The sequence below is a fragment of the Biomphalaria glabrata genome, chromosome 7 (assembly GCF_947242115.1).
Source record: "Biomphalaria glabrata chromosome 7, xgBioGlab47.1, whole genome shotgun sequence".
Lineage (NCBI taxonomy): Eukaryota > Metazoa > Mollusca > Gastropoda > Planorbidae > Biomphalaria > Biomphalaria glabrata.
This window is the reverse complement of record NC_074717.1, coordinates 17,995,698-18,010,785: the sequence shown is the minus strand read 5'-3', so window position 1 is coordinate 18,010,785 and position 15,088 is coordinate 17,995,698. Positions and strand designations below refer to the sequence as shown.

The window sequence follows — 15,088 nt, the reverse complement described above, 5'->3', positions numbered from 1 at the left end:
TACGCTATGATCCCATCACTTGTCTCATTACACTATGATCCCATCACGTGTCTCACTACGCTATGATCCCATCACTTGTCTCAGTACGCTATGATCCCATCACTTGTCTCACTACGCTATGATCCCATCACTTGTCTCACTACACTATGATCCCATCACTTGTCTCACTACGCTATGATCCCATCACTTGTCTCACTACACTATGATCCCATCACTTGTCTCACTACACTATGATCCCATCACTTGTCTCACTACGCTATGATCCCATCACTTGTCTCACTACACTATGATCCCATCACTTGTCTCACTACACTATGATCCCATCACTTGTCTCACTACGCTATGATCCCATCACTTGTCTCACTACGCTATGATCCCATCACTTGTCTCAGTACGCTATGATGCCATCACTTGTCTCACTACGCTATGATCCCATCACTTGTCTCAGTACGCTATGATCCCATCACTTGTCTCACTACGCTATGATCCCATCACTTGTCTCAGTACGCTATGATCCCATCACTTGTCTCACTACGCTATGATCCCATCACTTGTCTCAGTACGCTATGATCCCATCACTTGTCTCACTACGCTATGATCCCATCACTTGTCTCACTACGCTATGATCCCATCACTTGTCTCAGTACGCTATGATCCCATCACTTGTCTCACTACGCTATGATCCCATCACTTGTCTCACTACGCTATGATCCCATCACTTGTCTCACTACGCTATGATCCCATCACTTGTCTCACTACGCTATGATCCCATCACTTGTCTCACTACGCTATGATCCCATCACTTGTCTCAGTACGCTATGATCCCATCACTTGTCTCAGTACGCTATGATCCCATCACTTGTCTCAGTACGCTATGATCCCATCACTTGTCTCACTACGCTATGATCCCATCACTTGTCTCACTACGCTATGATCCCATCACTTGTCTCACTACGCTATGATCCCATCACTTGTCTGGACCAGTTGGAAATGGGGTAGGATGAGAAAGAACGGGGTATGTATTAATGTATTTTTCAAAACAAGTTAACGACCTGAACTGGAAATTGTGAGCAGACTTCTCAAGCCAACGCGGTAATCACTCTACTAGCGAAGAATCTATATACATGAAAGTTGTATAGTTATCTATTGTTTGTGTTCTAAGCCTCAGGCGAAAATCTATAAATTGGACTAATTCAGTTTATACCATCACTTCATTCAAGTACAATGTCTTTCCTTTGTTTGAGAAACAAACAAAATAATTTATTACCAATGAATTAACTAATTGGTTATTTTTTTTTATATTGATTCTTGTGTTGTCAGGTAAAAGAAATAATTGTGCAAAATTTCAGCTTGATCCGACATTGTGTTTCGGAGAAATAACGTGTACAAACTTTTGGTCAAACAGACAGACAGAGTGAGTTGATAGAAGCTTTGTAAAAAGGATAATTAATTTGAAGAAGCCTAACTCATCTATACAGCCCTGACACAAAACTGATTATATTAAGAAAGTTATTGAAATGTGTTTCAACAAAAAGCTATGTTCAATTGACTGAGTCAAATCTTTAGAGTAAAAAAAAAAATAAAGAGCTTCTTAAAATTTGGACATTTGAAATTTAATGCAGTAAGCTTCTATTTCTTTTGTAATCCTTTTATTGAAACTAATTCTCTTTTAGCACTGACCATAAAAAATGTAACTTCAATGGAAGTTAAAAAAAACCGTATTGTATGTAAGTGCAGAGCCCGACTAATGGGCAATATAGAAGCAAATCTAGATGGAGTGATGATTGGTTTTCAGAGAGCTGACCAGGTCATCAAACACCATTGACCATCACGCAGGTTTCATTTCTTCTCAGATATCACAGTTCTTTGGTTTTGTCCAATGTCAGATGAGAACTTAGATCTGCTAGTTGTTCCTTGTTGTAAGGATTGTGATTGTTGTTATAAATGTTTTGATTGTTTATGGAACTTTGTGAATATAGAACAAATGACTAACACATAAACGGAACATTAATCACTGATTGATTTTTGTTCCTCCAAACATTCGAGAGCGAAATAGTCATCAGTCTTAGAACGTCATTTCGAGACATTGACTATCGACTACAATGTCTCTAAGAGGAGGACATTCAATAGACTGGTGATTGCAGTAATCAACGCCTTTGTTTAGATTTCCAGCTGTTAAGATAAGAGTAAACCAGACAGAAGACCTTTGAGATAATACTAGACAGCTAATGAACCGCTAGATCGTCAACTCAAGTCAAGAGTTCAAAAACTATTAACACGACAGATTTAAGATTTGATTTAAACAAAAAATTAGGGGTAAAAACAATACAGGCTTTGTTTCTCATGAAGTCACATTATACAAATTTAAAACAAAAACTAAATGAAGTTGTACAAATCTAATTATGCAAATAAAATTTAATGGAATGAACAAAAATTATATTTTGGTGTATACAGGAGTTCAAAATAATTAAAAGTCGGTGATTTGTTTTTTGATCAATAGCAAAACACTTGCCTAAAGACACGATCTTCATTTCTGACTCTTTCATGAACACTTAAGAGCAGACCCGAGTGCAATTATGTAATCTAAGTGTTTCAAAGTAAAACAAAGTTGCATTCTCTTTTAGACCTTTCCCAATGTTAGGTTACTGTGTACAGTACTTAGTAGTACATCTATATGTAACATGTTTTTGTAACATCTTTACGTAACATAATTTACAAAGAATTCATTGAGAGATAAGACTAAATAAGGGTATTACGTTGAATGACAAATGGAAACTGTTTGGGTGAGCCACTAAAAGACTTCAAGGCAGGGATGGTTTCTCTTGTTTTCAAATCAAAGAACTTGTCTCTTAGATCTAACAAGTTGAGACACAGCATATCTAGTCATAAAGATTGGATGTGGATAGGTAATTTATTACACGTCTTAAGAAAAATAAAAGTCACATCGGCTTAGCCTTCTTAACCTGAGACGACTATGATCTTAGAGTAGGTTTCAGCAGCCGCAAACACTGTCTCAAGCCTAACTAGATAAAAAAAGAGATTGTGTATTATGTGATAGGACAGCGAATCAGCTACAAGAATCAACTTACATGAAAACAGTGTTTGGTGTACAGAAGAAACAAATATTGATTGCACTTGAAACAGAATATTTGATGCCAGTGTGTCTGGTGACAATGAACAGCATAATAAATAATGTGGTACTGAAATAACTTTTTAAAATAGACTTCCTTCAGTAGCCCTTAGCACCGTGCTCTAGGATAGCAAGCGAGTGTAAATAGTGTAATAGTAAGTGGGAACATTAATCACAGTCTCTTTCGTGCAAATAGGAAACCAATCTCGAGCTATGTATCGGAACTCTTCATCTGTATGCGAAAAAACAACAAAAAACACGTTTACCTCTAGTTTAATGTTGCAGTCTCGATTTCTTTATGTCAGTGCTCGGAACAAAATTCTCTTGTTAGAAATAGCACAATAGTATTGCTAGCAATATACACAATAAGCCTTGTAGTGAATGACTTTACTTTTTTATGTAAACCAAGCAGTTAAAAAAAAATGTTGGTGAAGTAACTACGCTCTAAATCAAATGTTGAACTGGTGTCTCTCCTTAAAGCAAGTTCAAGACACAAACTAAACAAAACAAAAATAACAAAATAGAATTGTTCTTATGAAATTTAATGTCTGTATAAAATATTTTTGATTGAAATAAAATCCCTTTATCCCACCACAGTTTCTCCAACAGCATCCAGTCTGCAGATATCAAACTTAAAGATACGATCTCTGGGGAAACACAAGTCATTGTTCTGTTAGTCATTTAGCAAAAAGATTTATTGTTTTGATTGCACAGTATAAGGTCATAGCAAAATAACAAGTTTCATTTGAATTAATATTCCTATAAGAGAGGAGTTCATTTAACTTTATCCACCATAAGAGAAAGTTTCATTTAAGTTTTTATTTCCATAAATAGAAAGATTCATTTAAGTTTATCTTCCCTTAAATAGAAAGTTTCATTTAAGTTTATCTTCCCATAAATAAAAAGTTTCAATTCAGTTATCTTCCCAGAGATAGAAAGTTTCATTTAAGTTTATCTTCCCATAAATAAAAAGTTTCAATTCAGTTATCTTCCCAGAGATAGAAAGTTTCATTTAAGTTTATCTTCCCAGAAATAGAAAGTTTCATTTAAGTCTATCTTCCAATAAATAGAAAGTTTCATTTAAGTTTATCTTCCCATAAATGGAAAGTTTCAATTCAGTCATCTTCCCAGAGATAGAAAGTTTCATTTAAGTCTATCTTCCAATAAATAGAAAGTTTCATTTAAGTTTATCTTCCCATAAATAGAAAGTATTTTTTCAGTTTTTCTTCCCATAAGAGAACTCGACATTTCGCTTTCATCCTATGAATTGATTTATTTTTTTAAAACTTCCAAAGTTTATACACTTGAGACATGGCTTTGACCTTTGAACCTAGTAGAAGTACAGATGTTGTTTATAAGATAGAGACTTATACATTCCTTCCAGTGGCGTAGTTAGGAATTGGCCATCATTTGTGGGCCCGGGCCTCTCTAGGGGCCCATGTATTTTGTGTAATTTTTTATATTTAATGTAAAAAAAAAACATTTCGAACACTCATTAGGAGTCCCCATTAAGTGGGGGCCCGGGGGGGGGTTAAATTCTCCCTCTCCTCCCCCACCCTTGCTACGCCACCAATTCCTTCCTAGATTGAATGAAATATGTCGACTCAACAATAGGAACTAAAATATCCAGAATCTAGACTACACGAATTAAAACTGAAATATACGATTTGAAACATTCACATGAAAAAGTCAATCAAAGCAATATGTATGAATGTTAAACAATTGTAGACTGAGACTAGATGAAATTTGTTATAAGTTATAAGCTTAGAGTTATCAACATTACTCATGGCGGTTGTCATGGACGCTTTGCACTCCTCTCAAGACAAAGTCATCAGGAACTCGATAGTTGAGCACGTGATCATAAGTGTTCTCGTAGGGAGTGTCCTCACAAGCGTGGGTTACAAAACCTGGAAGGAAATAGTGAAGGTCAGCTATCATACAAACATTTGGTCCATCAGCTATTACACTATCATTTGGTCCATCAATTACACAATCATATTATTTGTCCCTCTATAAACTATGTAGTAGACCAAGTGCTGTAAAGCCCACTAATCCAAATATGAACATTTCTCTTGTGTTTGAAAGATTCTCGTTATTTAATTTAATTCTTGTTTAATTAAAAAAAAACACATTAAAGATGAAAATGTTATGCTGCTAATTAAATCATTTTAGTCATTCTTAGAGAGATTCAACAGATTTCACTCAAGTGTCTTGAAATAGTCTTTAAAAAAAAAGACAAGGATGCCTGGTCGTGTGATATGCAGTCAATAATGTGATCACGATGGTTCCGTGTTCAAAACCTGCACAAACCCCGTAAGATCATTTATAGATTATAAAATACTAGTCGACCGGCGGCGTAGCACACGCCGCTATTTTGCTGGGCCGGCCTATGCGACCTCAGTGGGCCCCGCACTTTCATAGAACCCGCACTTCAATCTGGTGAAAGAAGCTTCTCGCGCCTCAAACTAATGAAGAATTACTTCAGGTCAACAATTCTCAAAGATGGATTGAAACATTTGGTAATTCTTGCTATTAAGGAAATAGAATTATTACGATATATACTGTATGACTTTGCTACACGCAAGGCTCGTAAAGTAATTCTGTACGTAGTAAAGAATGAATGCAATGCATAGACGAATTTATTTTCTTATACAAACTCTTAAATTTCACCGCGAAATCCGTTTCGCATAGGGACCCACAACGGTTAAGTCCGGCCCTGCTATTTAGTGACGGGTGTATATACATAGCAGATTACTTGTTCTCTTTCCAAGACTTCTTTGTCACAATGGTTAAGTCCGGCCCTGCTATTTAGTGACTTGTGTATATACATAGCAGATTACTTGTTCTCTTTCCAAGACTTCTTTGTCACAATGGTTAAGTCCGGCCCTGCTATTTAGTGACGTGTGTATATACATAGCAGATTACTTGTTCTCTTTCCAAGACTTCTTTGTCACAATGGTTAAGTCCGGCACTGCTATTTAGTGACTTGTGAATATACATAGCAGATTACTTGTTCTCTTTCCAAGACTTCTTTGTCACAATGGTTAAGTCCGGCCCTGCTATTTAGTGACGGGTGTATATACATAGCAGATAACTTGTTCTCTTTCCAAGACTTCTTTGTCACAATGGTTAAGTCCGGCGCTGCTATTTAGTGTTTGTAAAATGTTTGTTTGTAAAATGTTTTACATGTTTCGGATTTTCCTTTAGATTTAAAGATAGTTTACTTCTAAGTCCAAATCTCCCGCAGGACGAAGGGGGATGGGAGCTGGCAGGGTTTGACAGTCCAGCGCGCAGCCATCCGTAGCGACGTGTGAATATCACTTGTTCCCCCCATTCCCTTGTTTTTTTCGAGGGGTGACTATCCGCAGAAATAAGAGAGTGATCTTTTCTTTACTTCTTGCTCGTAAAAATTGTTGAGCGAAGAAGATAAATATATATAACTAGTCGACCGGCGGCGTAGCATACTCCGCTATTTTGCAGGGCCAGCGTTAGGCCACAGAAACCTATGCGACCGCAGTGGGCCCAGCACTTTTATAGGACCCGCGCTAATTTTAGGTCTGTAAATTATTAAATTAAACCATTTTATAACTTATAACAGATTTCCCGCGCCTCCTGTCGATTTATCAGGAGTCCTAGAAATCTCCTGAAATTGCAAGATATACGAAAAAGTCCTGGAAATATCAGGAAATTATAAAAATCTTTTGAAAACTCATACCAATCTCCTAAAATATACAGACGAAAATTGTCTTTTTTTTCACTCTTAAATTATCTAGGATAAAAGAGTGATCTTTCCATTGTGTACAAACTATTGAGCGTGCTCTGTCGCTTCGATAGTTACTACAGAGTAGATTACTCTCCCCCCCCCCTTTTTTTAATGTGAGGTAGAAATAAAAAAAAAAAGAGTGATATTGCAACGGTCCTGCCCTGCTCTGTTGTGACTACGTGTTCTCCCCCCCCCCCCCCCTCTTGTTTTCTAGTGGACTATCCGCAGAGTGATCTTTCCTTTACTCCTTACTACTCGTTTAAACTGTTGAGGGAAGAAGAGAATTATATATATATATATATATATATATATATATATATATATATATAGATAGATAGATAGATTGTTACACAGGTCACATTGAAATCAAGTAAATCTCGGAAATAATATTAGTGCTTTTGACTGCAGCGCTATTATCTCACATTATACTAGTAGCCCTAATAAGCTGCCTAATGTGGACATGGTATTGCGTTGGTCATACAACTCCCTTCTTCTAGCCTTGATTTTTTGTATATTTTCATTAAACTTTGTCGGAATTACCTTCAGGGAAACAACAATAATATGACCACTTCCTGTCTTCATGATGGTTGTCATGGACGCTTTCTATTCCACAGATAATACCGTCATTTGGACAATTGTAGTCCACTGGTTGGTCAAAGTCGTTTATATAACCTGTGCGATTACAATTGATAATATGTCATTGTAACATTTATTTTTACTATTTATTAAGTAGATAAAAAGACTCTAACTTCAAATAGTGAAGATTGACCTCGACTCTAATCACCTGCTCTTGTTATTTCCTGGCTATCGTCGTATCATCACAGTAGCACGAAACAAAACTTCATTGGAGAAGGAAAGAACATTTTCTATTTTCTCCAAATTTGGAAAAAAAAATTGGATTTACAATACAGGTAGACAACATGTTTCCACAATTTCACCACGAATATCAAATGTTATTATATGAACTAGAAGTGAACAACCTACCACCAGAATTCTCTCTCCCTCTAAACCCAAATGTTCAACTAACGCCTGCGATCACACAAACCTAATGCACCGACTATCTCAATAGTTCTTGAGTGAACATTGCAAGGGGCTTTTGACATAGCAATGTAGACAAAGACGGAAGTAATGAAATGAGAATTGAGTTTATAAGGCCTCCCCCCCCTCCTCTGACAGGGTGATGACAGAAATCCTTCCCTTTGGTCTTGGGTCACAACAGCCTTAGGTACGACACTATTAATAAAAAAAAAAAGGTATCACTAATAAAAAAAAGTACACGGACCACTACCTAGTAAATGTCGGTTAGAAAATGTAAAGAGCTGCAGAGTTCAATGTATACGATGTACATACTTTGATTTGAAAAACAGACATTAACGTCTTCTGTTACTAGGAGTTGGCTGAACTTGGCTCAAGCATAAAAAAAAACAACAACAAACAAACAAACAAAAACACACCAATAACTAGGCCTGATATATATTTAGCATAGATTTTTGGGACAAATGGCAAAATTGTATGTAAAATTCTGAAATGAACATATAACAAGATTACAAAGAGAGTTTGTGTTACACAAACTCAGAGGCGGCCCCCGTCGAAGTCGGATCCCTGTCGGATCTGCATATTCGCAAACAATATTCAAGAGGTGATTTAATTTCGATGTAAAATGTTTTACACGTTTTGGATGTTCCTTCAGAGTTGAAGATAATTACTTCCTAGTCCAAACCTCCCGCAGGACGACGGGGGATGTGAGCGGGCAGGGTTTGAACCCTGGGCCATCCATAAATCTGAACGACAGTCCAGCGCGCAAACCGCACGACCAGGCAGCCATCCGATGGTCAAAAGTAATAATGTTTCAAAGATTCATTTGCCGTAAATTTAAATTTAAATTTAATAAAAAATAGTAGATTAGTTTTAGTATATTAAAACATTACAATATTGATCAAAACGTTTGGAAATGAAAATCTACACTTTTTTTTACACTTTAAGTTTAGAAATTGAAATTCTACATCTTAATCTAGTCTATTTTAGTCTAAACTAGATCTAGAAATTCTAGATCTAGACTCTAAAATAATTTTAATTAGAATATAAATCCAGATCTAGATATACTGTAATAAAAATCTAGATCTAGTTTAAAAAATCTAGATTAGATCTAAATCAAGATATCATTCCTTTTTTAAACGCGAGTCACATAACGAGGCTTAATAAACATTACTATGCCGAGTTCTTTTTTCATTTCATTTGAAGAATTAATTCCATATAACGTCAGAGGGAAAAAAAACACTACGTCACACGGCCTAGCTAGACTAAAAATCGCCTTCATCTATAAGAGCCATTTATCGAGTGTTCATAGACTTTGGTGCACCGAGTGCGTTCTTTAAGCATTTCATTTAAAGAATTCATTCCATATGACGTCAAAGGAAAAAAAACACTACGTCACACGGACTAGCTAGAATAAAAATCGCCTTCATCATTACGAGCCTTTTATCGAGTGTTCATAGACATTGGTGCACCGAGTGCGTTCTTTTAGCATTTCTTTTAAAGAATTCATTCCATATGACGTCAAAGGAAAAAAAAACACTACGTCACAAGGACTAGCTAGATTAAAAATCACCTTCATCAACACGAGCCATTTCTCGAGTGTTCATAGACATTGGTGCACCGAGTGCGTTCTTTTAGCATTTCTTTTAAAGAATTCATTCCATATGACGTCAAAGGAAAAAAAAAACACTACGTCACACGGCTTAGTTAGACTAAAATATGTTTTCATTAATACAAGCAATTTTTTCGAGGGTTAATAGACATTGGTGCACCGAGTACGTTCTTTTAACATTACATTTAAAGAGTCCATTCATATGACGTCAAAGAAAAAAAATTCCATTACCTCACAATAGGCTAGTACCGGTACCATAAAAAAAATGTCTTTATTTACACGAGATATTTAACGAGGGTTCATAGACATTGGTGCACTGAGTTCTAATAGAATTTATTTAAAAAGGATCAAAGCCGCATTGTTTTTGCGTTTTGTCTGTCAGTCGGTCTGTCCGTCATCTTAATATAAAAAAAACAACTAAAAGTTATTAAAAATTGATTAACCTTTATTTTACGTTTCAAAACATCGCAATAATTTTTAGGTATGAACACAATTGAAAAGTTTATATAATAGATTGTTCCGGATGTTTGTATAAATAGTAAAAGAAAAAGAGAATTTCAGATAAATGTAATACCGTTAATTAAATTTTTTGGATGGTCTCGTATAAAAATTAGATGTACTACAGCCACGTGGAGAGATTTTCATACCTTACTTTGGTGTTTGGATTCTGTTTTCCTTAAAAATCGGAACATAATATTAACGATAATTAGATTTTTTAATGTTTTAGGTAGAAAGTTAAATGTACTGTAAGAGAGTAGTGAGTTAAAATATTTTTCATAAAAATCCGTAAAAACATTATTTCGTAAATGAGAAGATTATTTGTTTATTAATTAGAAAAGGGAGTTCAAACAATTATTTGGCGTTAGTAGATTTTTAAATAAATTCGGAAATTTCTGGCTACGATTTGTAAGAAACAAATTTCCGGAACTTTCTTTATTGATTACAAAACTTCTATGTTATGTTTTACAAGAAAATTAAAGAAAATTTTAGACCAGAAAAAACGTCTTTAACTATTATTTATATTTGTTGTAAACATTTCCTGTACATTTTTAAAATAAATTTGACTTAGTGATACTGAAAATACACAAAAATTGTCCATCTTTGTTAGCATATTGTAACATTGCCTCCCTTACATTTACGTAATTGTTTTAGAATTGGTGTATTTTTATGAAAAAATCGCTTGCATAATTAATTTTATAAATTAAACGGTTTGCTTTTAGAAAACCAAAAGTAGCCGTTGCACCTAAACTATTTAAGCCGGATTTAATGATGAAATAATATTTTTCATATCTCTTCTAGTTTTCGAGATCTGAGTGTGACAGACGGACAGACGGACAGACGGACATTTTGCACAAACCTAATAGCGGCTTTTTCCCCTTACGGGGGCCGCTAAAAATTATACTTTCCTTCCTTAGATTATTCTCCTTTACAAGTATATATTGTTTTAAAAGCGGTGCATTGTTATGAAAAAAGAAACGTCTTGCATCATTAATGTCAAACTAAAACGTTTCACCGTTAGAAGACAGAACGTAGCACCTAAACTGAACAAACCACAAAATGAAAGCAGATTGTTTAAGTTCTTGTTGTTTTTGAGATGAAAACATGCAGACCGACGAATGGACAGACTGCACAAAACTACTTAGCTAGTTTTCAACTTACATAGGCTCCATGTTATATGAGGTATAACACTCCAATGAACAACTTTGCCGCTACCATCTCCATGTATTGGTTATTGTATTTGATTACATTTCATTATTGATCATAAAGTGGTACTTATTTGATCGATATTCAAATATAGATTTTTAATTACAAAGTAAAACATTTTTTTGGTCCCATGAAAAGCCTACGCGGCCCTCTATTATCACATCACCCTCCAGCGTTGGTTGTCTTAAGACTGTAGTGCCCAGTTTTGAATCTTGAGCTTTGAATTTGCATCAAAATATGAATATTGCCTAAATATGTGACTATTGTATTAATATGTTGCCTAAAATGGTAAAAAAAAATATAATTTAAAATTGGATTTCTCAATAGAAATGGAGTATAAGTTGTCTAAAAACATGTGAACATTGATGCTAAAACATATAAAGGTTGTCCTACCGCTCCATTCACATTTAGAAAGCGTTGCGCCATGTGGAGGTACTATACAGGTGAAATTCCAAACTCTGTCCTCATGATGGTTGTCATGGATACTGTCCAGTGCTTTGATAGTCTGACCTGGAGGACAAAAGAACTGAAAGTGTTGGTCATATTGCGTCATCCACTGCTGACACTGGGCAGATGACCAGAGGACCAAACACAAACAGAAGATTCTCAACATAGTACCTCCACTTGACTTGTCTTCAGTTACTCACAAAGTCAGCTATTAGTACTGAGAGTCCAACGACGGATGAAGAATGCAAGCTTTTATAGAGGTTTAGGGGAAACAACTCGCAATGGTGTCGTTGAAGTTTGCAGAAACAAGGGGGGGGGGGCTTCCTTCAAGGTTGTGTACCGACTTCTGCAATGGTCAAAGTCATGTGTAATCTGTCCAGACCGGACACGTCGATTATTTTAAACTAGTTCAAAACTCATGGGCGTGTCTAAATGTTTCTAGAGCTTATTTCTAGGTGCACGATGACATCAAGTTGAAAAATAAATTGTAGACAGAAACAGTGGCGCCTCCTGCTGGTAAAACAAGAAGGACGTGATGGCCAATGTTAAATGCTTTCGTTTACACCGACTTCACTTAGGAGAACAACTCCATGAAGGACATACTTCTGAACCAACTGACCAACATACTCTAGAACAGTGTTTCTCAAACTGGGGTACGACAACCCCAGGGTCGGCGAGACGACCGGAAGGGGTCCGCAGAAAGATAAAAATTGTATACAATTAAAGTTAAAAAATTAAAAGACAATTAATCGGATTGGATAACTTGACTAACAATCAAGTCGTCCATCAATGAAATGTCTCGTACTATTCTAGGACGACCTCAATCTTAGATTTGAAGACATTGGCGAAAAAGGAGAATGAGATACCATTTTAGAGTTCTCTCCTTCTCTGCAAATATTATATACTTTTAAATCTATTAATAAAGAAAAAGACATCAACAAAAATACTGCCCAGGACCTTGACATACTAAAATCCGGTGCTTTTATACACATCATATATAAATCCGCAATATTTTGTCTCGTGCTATTTTGTCGGGAAATTTTGAGCTAATAAGTCGGCGCTATTTTGTTAGGGGTCCCCGGGTCAAAAAAGTTTGAGAACCTCTGCTCTAGACGACTATCACGATAAGATAGTCAAGAAAGAGTGCCGTGCCATCTACAGCCTATCGTTACGAGAACAAAAAAACAAACATTTTAATTATATAGCACACAAATATATTTTTCGACCCAATCCCATCTCTTAAATGTCATTTCATTGACCCCATATTGCCTTGACATGGTTACTATTGTAGATATAGGGAAATAAGTCCATACACTTAAGCATTTTTCTGTTAGCAATGAAAATATACCAACATTAGGTAATCGTTTAAATTTTAATAGTACAGACCAACGCTTATCTGACTCTATCAAGTAGGTGCAGTCAAACCAGACAAGCGCAGTACATCTGATTATCTCAGCAATACTTACGTAATCAACTAGTTAGTGTTACACTTGCAATGTGTGTTATACGTGTGTGACATACTTAAATAGTTAACCTATAAGCCTTCGTTTACAAAACTATTTAGCCTAGATTAATAAAGAACATATAATTTTTTTTTAAAGACATCGAAAGAAAATGTACATGAAAAGAGACGTGGACACGTGACGTGCATTATGTGCATTGATTAAAGTGCATTGAAATAAAGTTGTTAGACCAAGAAGAAGATTAAGGTGGTTGGCACGTGCTTTGAATCAAGTGCATTGAAATAAAGTTGTTAGACCAAGAAGAAGATTAAGGTGGTTGGTACATGCACTTATAGTATATTTGATTTCTAGACTTCCAGCATTGAAAAAAAAAAGTTAAAATATGTTTCAAGTTTTACTTAGTTTTTTTTTGTGTGTGGAACTGCCGCACCAGCATCATGTGTTAGGTACCCCACTGGGTAGACACATTGACTTATTGTCATCATTTGAAAACTAATATAGAAAAAAAAGATAATTTGTCAAGCAGTTTTAGTCAGTCTTCAATTTGATAGTATTCACTTAATGAATTTAAATACAATGCTTTCTGTTCATCCATTCGCTTGTTCAAGTCAATTAATTCAATAAACTGCTCACCCATTTATCTACCACAGGATTTCTGTCTACTCATCTACATTTGTGTGTCACATGAATCACAGTTTAGCTATGGGCAGTTTAAACTCATCTACATTTGTGTGTCACATGAATCACAGTTTAGCTATGGGCAGTTTAAACCAACAGCTCGTTGTCGCGTGACAGGTCTGAACGACGTTGCAATAAGCTAATGGTCTAAACTGCACACAGGTTGTGACGTTGCAGGTCAGTGGTGAGGCCTTCTATAAAAATGGTCTCGAGCAGACCCAGCTGTGGCCTATATATTTCGCTGAAAAATATTTTGCAGAGTGCTCTTTTTTTGCCTGGATAAATGAGTCTAATAAACTAGTCATTTGTTTCAAGGAATATTATAATCAATAGTAATGGAAATGTAATTGATGTTATTAAATATAAATGTTCAAAGATCTGATTAGAATGTATGTATGCTAACTTCATGTAAAGATTACAAACAAGTCAGACATGATCGAAAGTAAAGGTATATCTTTTTTTTTTATCAAAATTTTATCAACAGAATCTAAAGTCTAAAAAGTGTAAAATCATTTTAAAAATATATTTAAAAAAATAAAAAAGATAACTTTCATATGTTGGTTAGCTGTGGTGGATGTGCAGGTGTGGAGCATGTGTTGTACATATGTCCCTGTAACGTGGTGCATATCCCTGTAGCGTGGTGCATATCCATTAAGTGTGGTGCATGTCCCTGTAGCGTGGTGCATGTCCCTGTAGCGTGGTGCATGTCCCTGTAGCGTGGTGCATGTCCATGTAGTGTGGTGCATGTCCCTGTAGCGTGGTGCATGTCCCTGTAGATGTAGTGCATGTCCCTGTAGTGTGGTGCATGTCCATGTAGTGTGGTGCATGTCCATGTAGTGTGGTGCATGTCCCTGTAGTGTGGTGCATGTCCATGTAGTGTGGTGCATGTCCATGTAGTGTGGTGCATGTCCATGTAGTGTGGTGCATGTCCATGTAGTGTGGTGCATGTCCCTGTAGTGTGGTGCATGTCCATGTAGTGTGGTGCATGTCCATGTAGTGTGGTGCATGTCTCTGTAGTGCATGTCCATGTAGCGTGGTGCATGTCCCTGTAGCGTGGTGCATGTCCCTGTAGCGTGGTGCATGTTCCTGTATCGTGGTGCATGTCCATGTAGCGTGGTGCATGTCCATGTCCCTGTAGTGTTGTGCATGTCCCTGTAGTAAGGTGCATGTCCATGTAGTGTGGTGCATGTCCCTGTAGTGTGGTGCATGTACATGTAGTGTGGTGCATGTCCCTGTAGTGCATTTTCATGTAGTGT

At 36.2% G+C, this 15,088-nt stretch overlaps 1 protein-coding gene across 1 annotated transcript; it reads right to left on the bottom strand.

Annotated features, from left to right (window-relative positions):
* Positions 1 to 3,654: 3,654 nt before the first annotated feature.
* LOC129921594 (hemagglutinin/amebocyte aggregation factor-like) lies at positions 3,655 to 11,990 on the bottom strand. The gene is made up of 4 exons (XM_056036591.1): positions 11,638 to 11,990; positions 7,434 to 7,565; positions 4,914 to 5,037; positions 3,655 to 3,777 (listed from the first exon to the last, which is right to left on the bottom strand). The coding sequence occupies exons 1-4, from the start codon at positions 11,855 to 11,857 to the stop codon at positions 3,714 to 3,716; spliced, it is 540 nt and encodes a 179-aa protein (XP_055892566.1). The 5' UTR covers positions 11,858 to 11,990; the 3' UTR covers positions 3,655 to 3,713.
* Between the last annotated feature and the right edge of the window lie 3,098 nt (positions 11,991 to 15,088).